We start from the raw sequence: 14,090 nt of genomic DNA on the forward strand, positions 1-14,090 counted from the left end.
AATTTCCCTTCAACCTCCTCTCTTTAAAGTTGATTTATTGAGACCTTAGAAATGGTTTGTTCAGAAAGACTAACATGTACTATAGGGAAAGTGGAAACAACTGATTATTTGTGTTACTTGGGAACACTCCATAGTTTCAATACTTTCTGTAAGATTTATAGTTATTATTTAGCAAACATTTGACAGATTTCTTTCACTCCTCACCAGTCATAATTTCATGACTATGTAATCTACTGGTTTTAATAAAGTTGCAAATGACTTACTTTTGAGACACACTGCTAACTATCTTGAGCAATAAAGATTAATTGGTATAAGAATGAGTGAGAATAGATTCATTCATTGCTTCCTCAGCAAGCAGGACTAAATGTTACTGCACTAAAAGGCACATACAATCAGTTGAAATATGTGGGATGAAGTTAGTGTCTTTTTTTTAATTTTAAGAAATCAATGTCGTAACACAATTAAAAGATATGTATTATAAAATGTATCTATGTCTATGTCTTTGTCTTTATGTCTATGTCTATCTATAGGGAACTCTGGTGGTCTAGTGGGTAGGGGATTGTATTGGTGAATATACCAGCTGCTCTTAAGGAGAAAAATGGGTAATCTACTCCTATGTTACTTGCAGCTTCAGAAAACTCACTGGAGTGTCAGCTGTAAGTTGGTTCTCAGTTGATGGGAATGAGTGTTTTTTAATATGATCGATCTATCTGTCTATCTATCTATCGCCTATGCTTCCCCTTTTCTGAACTAAACCCTATAAGTAAGCAGAAGCCTTCTTGGATGTCATTCACATTAGCCAACCCAGGTTCACATGATACACCGCTCAAGACTGGTTAGGGAAAAGACTTCTTAACAGATAAATGTTTCACCTTTGAGAATATCTGCAGCATTAGATTTGAAGTCAAAGCATGCCCATTGCAGTGAACCAGAGAACAATATTTCAAGATTAAGGATATTCCTTTAAAAAGAACACATTTTAATAAGTATCTTGGATCTGCCACAGTGCAGTAGCACACCCTCAAGGCTTAGCCACATAACTGTGGCAGAACTGTGTTTATATTTAACATCATTTTTGGTCTTTGTAAAAGAGTTATTGGTTGCACCAAATACATTTTCCACATACTTTTAGGTATTATGAGGGGTGTGTTGAGTATAGGTGTGTTTGTTCATGAATCATGCTATACTTTATAGGTCTTGTGCAAGAGGAGCCTTGGCTCTCCTCTTCCTTCTTGGCACCACCTGGATCTTTGGGGTTCTCCATGTTGTGCATGCATCCGTGGTGACAGCCTACCTCTTCACGGTCAGCAATGCCTTCCAAGGAATGTTCATTTTCTTATTCCTGTGTGTACTATCCAGAAAGGTAAACAGTTTTAATATTACCCCCAACCTGCATGTGATTTAAAGGTACATAATGATAGTAGCAACATTCTATACAAAGGGAGCTCTGGTGGCCCAGTGGTAAGAAGTTGTGCTGCCAGCCAAAAGCCAAGTGGTTGGAAGACACCAGTCACTCAATAGAGAAAGATGGGCAGTCTCCTCCCATGTGAGTTCCAGCCTTTGAAAATTTACTGGAAGGTTAGTTATAACGTGAGTTGATTCCGAGTAGATGATACATAACAATAACACATATAATAGGCTGCTCCTGGAGGCAAGGATTCTGAAGCTTCGTCTGACATACTTTGGACATGTTGCAAGGAGGGACCAGTCTTTGGAGAGGAATGTCATGCTTGGGAGGGTGGAAGGACAGTGCAGGAGAGGAAGGCCCTCTATGAGGTGGATTGATTCAGTGACTGGGGTAATTGGGGTGGGTGTGTCAGACACAGTGAGGCTGGCACAGGATAGAGTGGAGTTTAGGGCTGTTGTACACAGGGTCGCTATGAATCACAGGTGACTCGGCAGGACAATAGCAACAACAGCAACATATGCAATAAAGGTTATATCCTCAGAAATCCAATATATGCATCAATATTAGCTCAATGACAGGGCCTTATGATTTTTGTGTTGTTTTAGTTTGGATTTGTTGTTATTTAACAATATGTTCAGAACTGTGTAATTCATAAGGCTACTAAATGGAAAGAAGGCACCACCACTCGATAGGAGAAAGATGAGCAGTCTACTTTCATAAAGATTTACAGCCCCGGAAACTCAGTGGAGAGACATTGTTACTTGGAATTGAGTCATTGACAGTGGTTTTGGTTTGAGTTTGGTATAAAATGTTCAAATTTCACTGCCAACAATTGTTGGAAGATGGCAGTTCAAAGTCAATAGCTGCCATAGAAGAGAAAGATAGGCAGTTATCTCTTACAAAGATTTGTTGTTGTTTTGTACAGAAGAGTCAAAATCGACCCATAGCTGAGCTCCGGCAGGTTTTCAGAGGCCCATCCTTCTCCAGGGGAGCAGCCAGTAGATTCAAACCATATGCCTTTGTGATTGCAGTGCAGTTTTTTACCACTAGGCCACCGGAGCTCCTTTTGTATAAAATTTAAAGCCTCGGAAATCTGATAGAGGGTCCTTGTGAGTTACAATCAACTCCATAGCTGTATCATGCAATATATTCATAGGAATCCCTCTCACTCATTGCCATATGGTTAATTCTGGCTCATAGAGGCTTACCACAAGGTCTGTAAATTCTCTAGCTGTAAATTGCAACAGGAGTAGATTGCCCGTTTTATCTCTCTTAGGGCTTCTGTTGCACTGAAAAAAAGCAGAGACTTTGATTTATCAGTGCATCTTGCTATGGACTATATCACCAAAGCTTATAAAAGAATTCATATAGGTTTATGACTTATGCCTTTATTGTGCCTAACTAAACTGAATTTTAATGTAAAAATGATCAGAACTTCTAGCTGATCATAAAGGGTGTGCTTTTAAAAACTTGTCACAGGTAATGTAAGTATAATTGATATTTATTCTTGATCATGCTCCTACAGTTTAATAAAAATAAGAATAATGTTTTAGAAGAGCAACTCAATGTTCACTTGAAAATAATTCGTTGTAATGACTGTAATTATATTTTTTCTTATTCTTTTTAGATCCAAGAAGAATATTATAGATTGTTCAAAAACGTTCCTTGTTGTTTTGGATGCTTAAGATAAACATAAAGAACTACGTGTAGTTAGAGCTACACAAAACTGGAAGGTTCTAGCTGTGGATGACTAATAATAATGAATTGATCAAAACATCTCATTTTTAATTACCAGAAGCAAAATACTTTAAATCTGTGTTTCTGTGTACGGTATAGAAACTTTAAATTATATACCATAGAGCTACAGTATGATTTTCTACATGGCTTGGTTAGTTATGTCAGAAGAGTATTGTAGATATTTGGAAAGTAATTGGTTTCCCAGGAGTGATATCACTGCGCCCAAGGAAAGAGTTTATTTCCAACACAAGAAATATATGAATGTCCTGAAGGAAACCACTGGTTTGATAGTTTTGTAACTTGTGTTGCCTTTGAAAGTAGTCCCCTACCACAAGGGTAATGAGCTCCATTATAGAATGTAGAATATAAGCAAATGAAGGAGTAGAATATAAAACAGTAAAAAGGGAATGGCTTTTATGACAATGAGACATAATTTAAATACAGTTTTTTTAAAAAAAACTAGGTGAGAAATTGTGGAGGGAAAATAAAAAATTTAATAAACACATTGTATCATTTTGTAGCATGATCTGTTTGTACCGAAAACAACTCAGAATAAAGTGAATATTAATTTACTAATTCGTTTTTTATAATATTCCAAAAGTAAGAAACCTCCACAAATGAAAAACCGAACATTTCTGATTTAAAGGGAACATTAGAAAGAAGTGTATTTTGTTTATATACTTATGTCACAAAATATAACATCTAATATTTAATCAGTAAAACAAAAATATATCAAGATATACTAGTATTCAAGGTTCTCATTGTAAAAATACTGTAAATAAATCTAAAATAGTCTATTCTTCAACTTTATAGTGTAGTAAAAATTATTCTGTCACAATAAGGATAGTATATTTGAATTTTTAATTTTAGAAATATTATAGTTCATATTGCAACATTCTCTTTCAACTGCTGCTTTTAAAAGGTCACTGTAAATATGAAAGTATTCATAAAGTGAATTACTATTTTTCTGTGCAGAAAAGTACACTATAAAAATGTTATTTATAACAAAGAAATCACTGACAACTGTAGAATTTTTCACAGTGGATCTATTTTGTGACATTTTTTATACTAGCTATTAAAGCAACTCCTATCCATTCCAAAATCTCATTGAAAAGTGTGTTATTAGTGGTTTTCTTCTAGAATATATAAGTGCATCACACTTACCTATGTAAATTTGCCAGTACATTAATTGTAGTGAATTTAAGCTAGTTTCTCCTGTTGTTTAAATGAAGACTTAAATGGAGCTAGCCTGTGCCTGCTTTGAAGAGTTTTTGTCTTGAGAAAGATGAGCTACTGACCAACATGTTTTATACATTTTTAGAACATTTATTTTAATTACAAGGTGGGATCAGTCCTTTGAGAGGGATTTCATGCTTGAAAGGGTGGAGGGACAGCACAGGAGAGGAAGACCCTCGATGAGATGGATTGATTCGGTGACTGGGGTAATGGAGATGGGCGTGTCAGCGGCAATAAGATAAGCAAGAGATAGAGCAGGATTTAGGGCTGTTGCACATAGGGGTCTCGCTGAGTCGCAGGCAACTTGACAGCACATAACAACAACAACACAATATTATACAGAGGTGATATTGAGAAACGAATCTGTTTAATCAGTAGATTAGGAACAATATAGTAAGCAGAATAATGATTTAAAAAAAACCTATATACTTAGCCCCAGAACCTATATGTTGGGTTACGTGGCAGACAATTAAAAGGAGCTAAAGTTGCTAATAAGCTGACCTTGATATAGGGAAATTATCCTTGATTATCCATGTGGGCCCAATGTAATTGCAAAGGTCTTCCTGTATAAAAGAGAGAGGCTGAAGAGTGTCGGAGAAATGAAGTGTGAGATAGACTAAATCAACTATTTTTGCCCTGGATGAATGAAAATCATGAAACAAGGAATATCTCTGAAAGTTGGAAAATGAGACAGATCTTTCTCTTAATCTCCTAGAAGGAACATATCGTGGTCAACACCTGTAACTTTGTGGCATTGTGGACTGTGACAACATTTGTGATACTGTGTACTTCTGCTGTAATATTGTGTATTTTTGACTCCAGAATTGTAGAATAATAAAATTGTGTTGTTTGAAGCATCAAATGCGTTAATTTTGATAGAACAATCAGAAGAAATGAATGTTAGAACAATTGTTTTTGTTGCTGTTGTTATTGTGTACCATGGAGTTGGAACCGATCCATAGCTAATCATCTGATGGATTTTCAGAGGCAATTAATCACATAAGAAGAGATAATCTGTCTTTCTCTAGTGGAGCACCTGGTGGATATGAAACATGTGCCTTTGGACTTGCAGCACAGCTTTTTACCATTAGGCCCCCAAAGTTCCCTATAACTAACCATACAATATTTTTAGAGATAAATTATTATTCATATCAAGACATATCTTAAATCCAGTGTTCTGTTTTGTTTGTTTTTCTAATGTGAGAATTATTAGGACTGCAATCAATATTACTAAAAACATCAGGGTTGGGGGAACTGAAGAAAAGGAGATTAAGGGAGAGAACTGTTTAAAAGGAATGTAGGATTAGGTATTATGTTCATGAAAAGATTGCAGAAAAAGAAATGTATATTAAAGTGGACAGTGGACTGAGGGAGGAGATTGTATAACAGTGAAAGTATTTTTTTTTTCTTTAAAGAGAAAAACTAACTGGGGGGTCAGGCAGGGAGGAAAGGTGCAACAATGAATGAATGGGGGGGAAATGTTGTAAAAATATATGTTGCATTAAAAGTCATTAATAAAAATTAGTTTTTCATTCACTCATTTATATAGATGTCTCCCCTTTTCTCACATTCATTCCGTAAAGCATGACCTGTTCCAGATTGTTGTTTTACTTGTTATGAGTAATATAGTTCCTCAGATTGACTTTCCTTTCACCTATTACAATGCAATGTTCACGGTCTATAGCACAGAAGTAGGCCTGTAGCCCCAGATGCTAATGGGATTGAGGCTGGAGGGTCGATCACATGGGTACAGGATTCTTGGGCTAGAGTGTGCGGTGCCTATTGGGCATCCACACTAAGTTCAGCATCATTATGATGACCTCCCAGGAGCAGGAGACAATCTCTTTGCCTAAGGGCTGAAGGAACCCAGGTCAGAAACACAGTGGATCAGTGTCTTAGTTTTAATGACCTTCCAATTGACTATGCAAAAGTGTTTGATTGTGTGGATAGAAAAAAAAACAAAAACAGAAAAACCTATGGCTGACTCTGAGACCAATGAGAATCCCAGAATATTTAATTGTGCTTATGTGAAGGACCAGGAGGCAGTCATCAAAACAGAGCAAGGAGACACCAGGATGTATCCTGTCTTTATACTTTTTCAGTTTATATGCAGAACAGATCATCCAGGAGGCTGGACTATAGGAGGAGGAATGTGGCATCAGCATTAAAGGAAGATTTATGAATAATCTGCGTTATGCAGATGACACAACTCTGCTTGCTGAAACTGAGGAGGACCTGAAGTGCTTGCTGCAGAAAGTCAAGGACTGTAAGCTTCAATATGGATTGACCCTCAATATTAAAACAAAGATTTTCACCACTGGGCTGATAGGCAGCATTATAATAGATGGTGAAGAGCTTGAGATTGTTAACAGCTTTAGCTTGCTTGGCTCCACAATCAACATTCTTGATACAGCAGCTGGGAAATCAAGAGACGAATTGCATTGGGAAAGTTGGATGCCAGGGACCTCTCCAGAGTCCTGAAGAGCAACAATGTCACTCTGGAGACTAAGGTACACCTGGTCCAGGCCATAGTCTTCGCAATTGCTTGCTATGCATTAGATAGCTGGAAAACGACTAGGGATGATAGAAAGAAAATTGATGTATTTGATCTGTGATGCTGGAGAAGAGTATTGAATATACCATGGACTGCCAAGAGAACAAACAGCTTTGTCCTAGAAAGGGTGAAGTCATACTACTCCTTAGAGGCAAGGATTCTGAGGATTTGACATACTTCGGACATGCTGCAAGGAGGGACATCATGCTTGGAATGGTGGAGGGACATAGAAAAAGAAGAAGACCATCAATGAGATGGACTGATGCAGTGACTGGGGCAATGAGGGTAAGTGTGTCAGGGACAGTAAAGTTGGCAATGTATCCCTTTCCAAGCCAATGCATCTCATACATGTTGTTCTTGTTGTTAAGTGCTATCAAGTCATAGGCAACTCATAGCAACCCTATGAATAAAAGTCCTCGACACTTGTGTGACTTTCATCCTTTCTCCAGGTTCATAGGGTTTCCAGAGGCAAGATATTTACAGAAGTGGATGCCACTCCTGCTTCTAAGCTTGTTTTAATCAAGGAGCTCCACCAAACACTGTCCACCATGGATAACCATTATCACATTTGACACATCAGTGTCACAGTGTTCAGCTTCACAGCAACCACAAGTTACCTCTGTATGGCAAGTGTACACACCAGGGCTATACAACATAGAAGGATGTTTGACCAAACAATTAAGAACATGTCTGAGGACTGTGGATTAGAGTCACCCACCTCTGGTTTGGTAGACTTATTTGCAGTACTCTAGGCCAACTTGTCTCTCTCTGTGTTGTTAAGTGTCATCGAATTGTAGGCTAATCATAGTGACTCCATGAATAAAAGTCCTTGACACTTGTGTGACCTTGATTTTTTTTCTAACCTAATACATAGTCACCACTATTCCTGCCCTGATTAATTGCTTGTTGCTATGATGCTGAAAATATTTTAGCAAAACTTTTAGTCTACGATGGACTAGAATGAATATGAACTCTGTTGCTAATGTTGTTATGTGCTGTCAAGTCTACTCAGTGATCCTATGTACAACAGCTCTGCATCTCATCCAGGGTCTTCTTCTCTTGCAATGTCCTTCCACCCTTCCAAGCATGCTGTCCCTCTTCAAAGACTGATCCCTACTTGCTACATGCCCAAAGTATCAGCCAGGTTTCACCCTCTCTAGGACAGACCTGTTTGTTCTCTTAGCAGTCCAAGTTACATACAATACTTTTCTCCAGCACTATTACTCAAAGGCATCAATTTGTCTTCTATCATCCTTAGTCATTGTTCAGCCCTCTGATGTATACCAGGTAATTATAAAGAACATGGCCTGGATCAGGTGCATGTTAGTTGGTAGACTATCATCATAGCTCTTTGGTACTCTGGAGAGGTCCCTGACAGTAGATTTTCCCAGTGCAATTTGTCTTACAATTTCTTGGTTGCTAGTACCAAGAATATTGATTGTGGAGCTAAGCAGTTGTACCTGTTAACAATTTCAATCTCTTCGCCATCTAGCATGATGCTGCCAATAGGCCCAGTGGTGAGAACCTTTGCTTCCTTGATGTTGACGTTCAATCCATATTGAAGGCTGTTGTCCTTGATCTTCTGCAGCAAATGAATCAGGTCCTCCTCAGTTTCAGTAAGCAAGATTGTATCATCTGCATAACACAGGTGTTAACTGATTACTCTTCCTGCAATCCTAATTCCACATTTCTCCTCATAAAACCCAGCCAACCAAATGATCTGTTCTGCATACAGATTGAAAACATATGGAGATAGGATGCAATCCGGCTTATACCTTTCCTAATTTTGAACCATGCAGTGCTTTCCTTCTATGCTCTGAAGACTGGATAAGCACAGTCAAGTGTTCTGTCCCAAAGCACCTGATTGTGCTAATGTGGAGCCTATACTTAGACCAGGAGACTATTGTAGAGGAGAAGAACACTGAAGAGGAAATGTGTCAAGGTTATATTCTTTCTCCATACCTATTCTAGTTTTACGATGAGCAAATTATCTGAGAAGCTAGATATTATTAAGTGGAGAGTGGCAGCAGTATTAGAGGGAGACTCCTTAATAACCTGCGTTACCCAGATGACGCAAACATGCTGGCTGAAAGTGAAAAGGACTTGAAGCATTTGTTGCAGAAAACCAAGGAATGATGCCTTCGGTATGGATTGCACCTCTATGTCAAGAAAGCAAAGGTTCTTAGCATTGGACTAATAGGCAGCATCATGATAGATGGAGAGGGGATTGAAACTCTCAAAAGCTTCATCTTTCTTAGATCCACAATTAACACCGTTGGTACCAGCAGTCAGAAAATAAGGAAATGCATTGCACTGGGGAAATCTGCAGTTAGGGACCTCTCCAAATTATTGAGGAATAACAATGTTAGTTTGAGGACTAAGGTACATCTGATTCAGGCCGTAGTCTTTCTGATTACAAACTATGCATTCAAAAGCTGGGCAATGAATAAATAAGAAAGACAAAAAAAGAATTGATATCTTTCAGCTGTGGTATCAGAAAAGAGCACTGAACATCTCATGGATGGCCAAAAGACTAAAGAGATATATTTTGGAAAGGATGAAGCTAGAATGCTCTTTGGAGGTAAGAATGATAAGGCTTAGCCTCACATACTTTTTGCACAGTGCTAGGAGGGGTTATTCCTTAGAGAAGGACAAGATGCTGTGAAGGGTGAAAGGTCTGCAAAAGAGAGGAAGACCCTCAACCAAGTGGACTGACACAGTAACAGCTATAATGAGCACTAGTGTGCCAGCAAGTATGAGGATGGCATAGATTAGAACAGTTTTCAACTCTTTTGTTCGGAGGGTTGTTATGAGTCATACTCAATGATACCTAACAACAGTTACAAACATGTGTAGTAAAAGGATGGAGACTGTAACAGGCTCACGCATATCAGATTTCATGAGGATGGTGCAGTATAAGGAAAGTTTCATATTTGTTGTTCATAGGGTCACTATGAGTCATAATCGACTCCATGGCATCTAACAACAACAGTCTAAGAATAGTCTTTATGTTTTCAACGATGTTGTCTTGAAAGTAAAAGAAGTATGGTATGTCTTTTCTTCATATCCATGCAATTTGAAAAACACATACTCTTAATATTTTAAGGTGACATTTTTCTTTTCTCTTTGTTTAACAGCCCTTTACTTACACATTTATTCTATCCCCCTTACTGAACCAGGAGTAATTGCATTCAATCAGGTAATTCATTTTAACTTTAGTCATATTCTTACCAACAATCAATCTGCATTATGCAGATGACACAACCTTGCTTGCTGAAACTGAGGAGGGTTAAGGGTTAAGGACTACAGACTTCAATATAGATTGAAGCTCAACACCAAAACAAAGATTCTCACCAGTGGGCCGATTGGTAGCATCATCATGATATATGGTGAAGAGATTGAGATTGTTAACAGCTTTAGTTTGCTCGATTCCACAATCAACACTCTTGGTACCAGCAGCCAGGAAATTAAAAGACGAACTGCATTGAGAAAGTCTGCTTTCAGAGACCTCTCCAAAGTACTGAAGAACAATGATGTCAGTCTGGAGACTAAGGTGTGCTCAATCCAGGCCATCCTCTTTGCAATTACTTGCTACACAACAAAGAGCTGGACAATGACTAGGGATAATAGAAGGAAAAGTGATACCTTTGAGCTGTGGTACTAGAGAAGAGGAATATACTGTGGACTGTTAGGAGAACAAACAGGTTCATCCTAAAGAGGATGAAACCAGGCTGCTCCTTGGAGACAAGGATTCTGAAGTTTCAACCGACATATTTTGGACATGAGGCAAGTCAGGACCAGGGTGAAGGGACAGTGCAAGAGAGGAAGACCTTCGATGAGATAGATTGATTCAGTGACTGGGGTAATCACATGGGTGTGGAGACAATGAGATTGGCACAGGATAGAGCAGGGTTTAGGGCTGTACATAGGTTCACTATGAATCACAGGTGACTCGACAGCACATAACTACAACATATTCTTATATATGTTTATTTTTACTCACACAGTACTGCTCAAATTATTAATATAAGATCACTTCTATGGATTAAATTATGAATGTGTTGCACTTTTTATCCTTATCCTGTGAATGTAATATCACTGACAAATAGAGTTATGTTATGCTAATGAGCCTATTATTGCAAGTGTATCTTAAAGTAATTATGTCTGAGCTATAATAAAGAAGATCAAGTATAGATGTAAAAAAGTAAAGACAGAAAAAGATATATGCCAGGTCATGCCAAATGACTATCGCAAAGGAACAAAATCCACGAAGAAACAAGGACCTTTCCCCAGAACCAGCAGAGAAAGGAAACTTTCCTCTTTCCTTGTGCTTTAAATTCAGACACCTACCTTTAGGAATTATTAAAAAATTAGTTTTTAATATTCTGTTAAAGCAACAATATTTAACTAATAAAATAACATTCCAGAATATTATCTGTTAACCACCTTTCTCAAATGGAAAGTTAAATCCATTCATTCATTTTAGTAATTGAACAATATTCCATGATGATGCATAATAAATTACACAGCTAGGATACAATATAGATTAAAGCAGTAACAGACAACTTTAGGATATTTCAGCAATAAAGATCTCTGCTTCATGTAAGTTGATTTTTTTTTTCTGATTGTAAATACTAAATACCAAGTTTTTCTGGTTTGTTTTTTATTTTTCTATGGTGGATGTGGATCCATATTGGTAGGGAAAAACATCATAATCCTTTCTCTTACTTAAGAGTTGCTTGTTATTTCTTGCAAGTATTCTGTGAAAAGCATATTGAATTTGAGATGCACAGTTCCTTGGGCATTTTCATTTAAATGAAAAGTATTTGAATTATCGACCTTAGATTGATGGCTTGAGCAAGCATTGAGATCAGTAAGCAATCTGAAAGTACAGAGCACTCTACTTGGTATATCATTTAGACGTTACACATCAGAGGTTTGCATGGTAGTTATGATTAATATGAAATGAGAAGGTAAATTTAATGGCAACTGATCTCTTCTGGAGTCAATGTACTACGATTCTAATTCTAACCCCCTACATCGAGGCATTGTAAATAGTAAAATCTATGAAAAAAAATATATTACAACTGTACAGACTTCAAAATAAGGGGGAAAATAGCAGGTTTCTTTCAAAATTGTCCATAAGAAATCTGGTTATATTTCCTATTGGGCTGCAAATTTGCCATATATCAGCATTTAAGGGCCGGGCTGCTCAATCTGAAAATTATTATTTTCTTTCTTGTCCTTAATGTATTGGAAGTGGATCTAAAAGAAATGCCAGGGGTGTGTGTGTGTGTGTGTGTGTGTGTGTGTTAATTATCCTGGCAATCAGTTAAGCTTTGGAAATCTTAGGTGATAAGAACAGAGCCTTGAAAAAGGACTCCCTGCTACTGCTGCCTGCTGTGCAGAAACAACCGTGTGCTGCCATCACTGCAAATATTGTTCAAATTACCCTAAAATTCTTCCAGTTTGCTGTGCATCTTGGCTCCTGGAGAGAAGTCTTGTTCCGGTGAGGTCATTTATTCTGTCACTTCAACCTACTCTGCAATCTTGACAACTACATTTTTCACTCAATCTAATGCAGGAGGCTTTTTTGTAAGACCTTATGTGACCCAAGTGAAGAAAGTAATTATTCAAAACAGCATTGCTTCTTGCTTCTCAAGTGCAGACACCTCCTCTACACTGTTGTTGTTATGTGCCACCGACTTGCCTGCAACTCATAGTGAAGTGGTCCTATGTATCACAGCCCCAAAGCTCTGAAGGCTGCCCTATCCTGTGCCAATCTCAATGTCTCTGACCGACCTAATCTCATTGCTCAGTCACTGAGTCAGTCCATTTCATCCTGTGTCTTCCTGTCCTACACTGTCCCTCCATCCTTCCAAGCATGATGTCTCTCTCCAAGGACTGGTCTTTGCTGGCCTCTTGCCCAAAGTATGTGAGACAGAGCCTCAAAATCTTTAGCTCCAGGAGCAAACTATTTTCACCCTCTCCAAGACAGACCTGTTTGTTCTCCTGGCAGTCCACAATGTGTTCAACACTCTTCTCCAGCACTACAACTCAAAGGCATCGATCCTTATTCTATCATCCTTAGTTATTGTCCAGCTCTCTGATGCATATCAATTAATTGCAGAGACCCTGGCCTGGATCAGGTGTGCCGTAGACTCCAGACTGGCATTGTTGCTCTTTAGTACTCTAGAGCAGCACCGTGACATCAGACTTTCCCAATACAATTTGTCTTTTGATTTCTTAACTGCTGGTGCCAATAATGTTGATTGTGGAACTAAGCAAGTGGAAGTTATCAACAATCTTAATCTCTTCTTCATCTAACATGAAGCTACTAATTGATCCTATCATGAGAATCTTTGTTTTCTTGATATTTGATCTTCCAGAGTAAATGCTTCAGGTCCCCCTAAATTTAAGGAAGTAAGATTATGAAATCTGCATCATGGAGATTGTTGATGAGTCTTCCTTGCTCCTGATGTCTCATTTTTCCTCATAAAGATTCTTTTTATAGTCTCTGCTTCCAACTAAGATCAATAAAATATTGGCTATAACATCCCTAGTACTATGGCCACTTCTGAAGCCAGCTTTCACTTCTGGTGGTTTTCTGTCAATGGATCATTTCAATTATTTTTAGATAATTTTCCGTAAGATTCTGATTGCATGTGATATTAGTGATGTTGTTCAATAATTTCCACACTGTATTGAATGATCTGTCTTCAGAATGGGAACAAATATGTATTTCTTCCAGCCAGTTACCTAGATAGTTGTCCTCCATATTTCCCAGCACAATTTAGTGAGCACATTCTGATCATCATCTGTTTGTTGAAATATGTCAACTGGTGTTATATAAATTCTTGGGGTTTATCCCTCCAGACTCCTCCAGATTAGTTTGAACTTCCTCCTTCATGACTATTGCCTCTTGATCATATGTTGTTTTATTAAATTCTTCTATGTGAACCAATTCCTTTTGGTACAGTGACTCTGTGGTACAGTGATTCTGTATACTTTTTCCATTTTCTTTTTTTTATATATATTTTCATACTTTTATTGGTTTGCATGCAATCATTCATATACATTGTGTTTCACACATGTACATTGTGGTATTATTTTGCTTATTCTTATTTTAGAATTTTTAATTTTTTTACATTACTT

General features: G+C 37.7%; 1 protein-coding gene across 1 annotated transcript in view; it reads left to right on the top strand.

The window, feature by feature from the left end:
- ELTD1 (EGF, latrophilin and seven transmembrane domain containing 1) overlaps positions 1-3,098 on the top strand; it is a 218,516-nt gene extending 215,418 nt beyond the window's left edge. Inside the window, exons 15-16 of the mRNA XM_006888583.1 lie at positions 1,195-1,363; positions 3,036-3,098. Coding sequence (XP_006888645.1) covers positions 1,195-1,363; positions 3,036-3,098 — 232 coding nt within the window. The remainder of the gene's footprint in view (positions 1-1,194; positions 1,364-3,035) is intronic.
- Positions 3,099-14,090: the final 10,992 nt, after the last annotated feature.

This window comes from Elephantulus edwardii, unplaced genomic scaffold (genome assembly GCF_000299155.1).
Source record: "Elephantulus edwardii isolate Elephantulus edwardi_28Jun2011 unplaced genomic scaffold, EleEdw1.0 scaffold00069, whole genome shotgun sequence".
Lineage (NCBI taxonomy): Eukaryota > Metazoa > Chordata > Mammalia > Macroscelidea > Macroscelididae > Elephantulus > Elephantulus edwardii.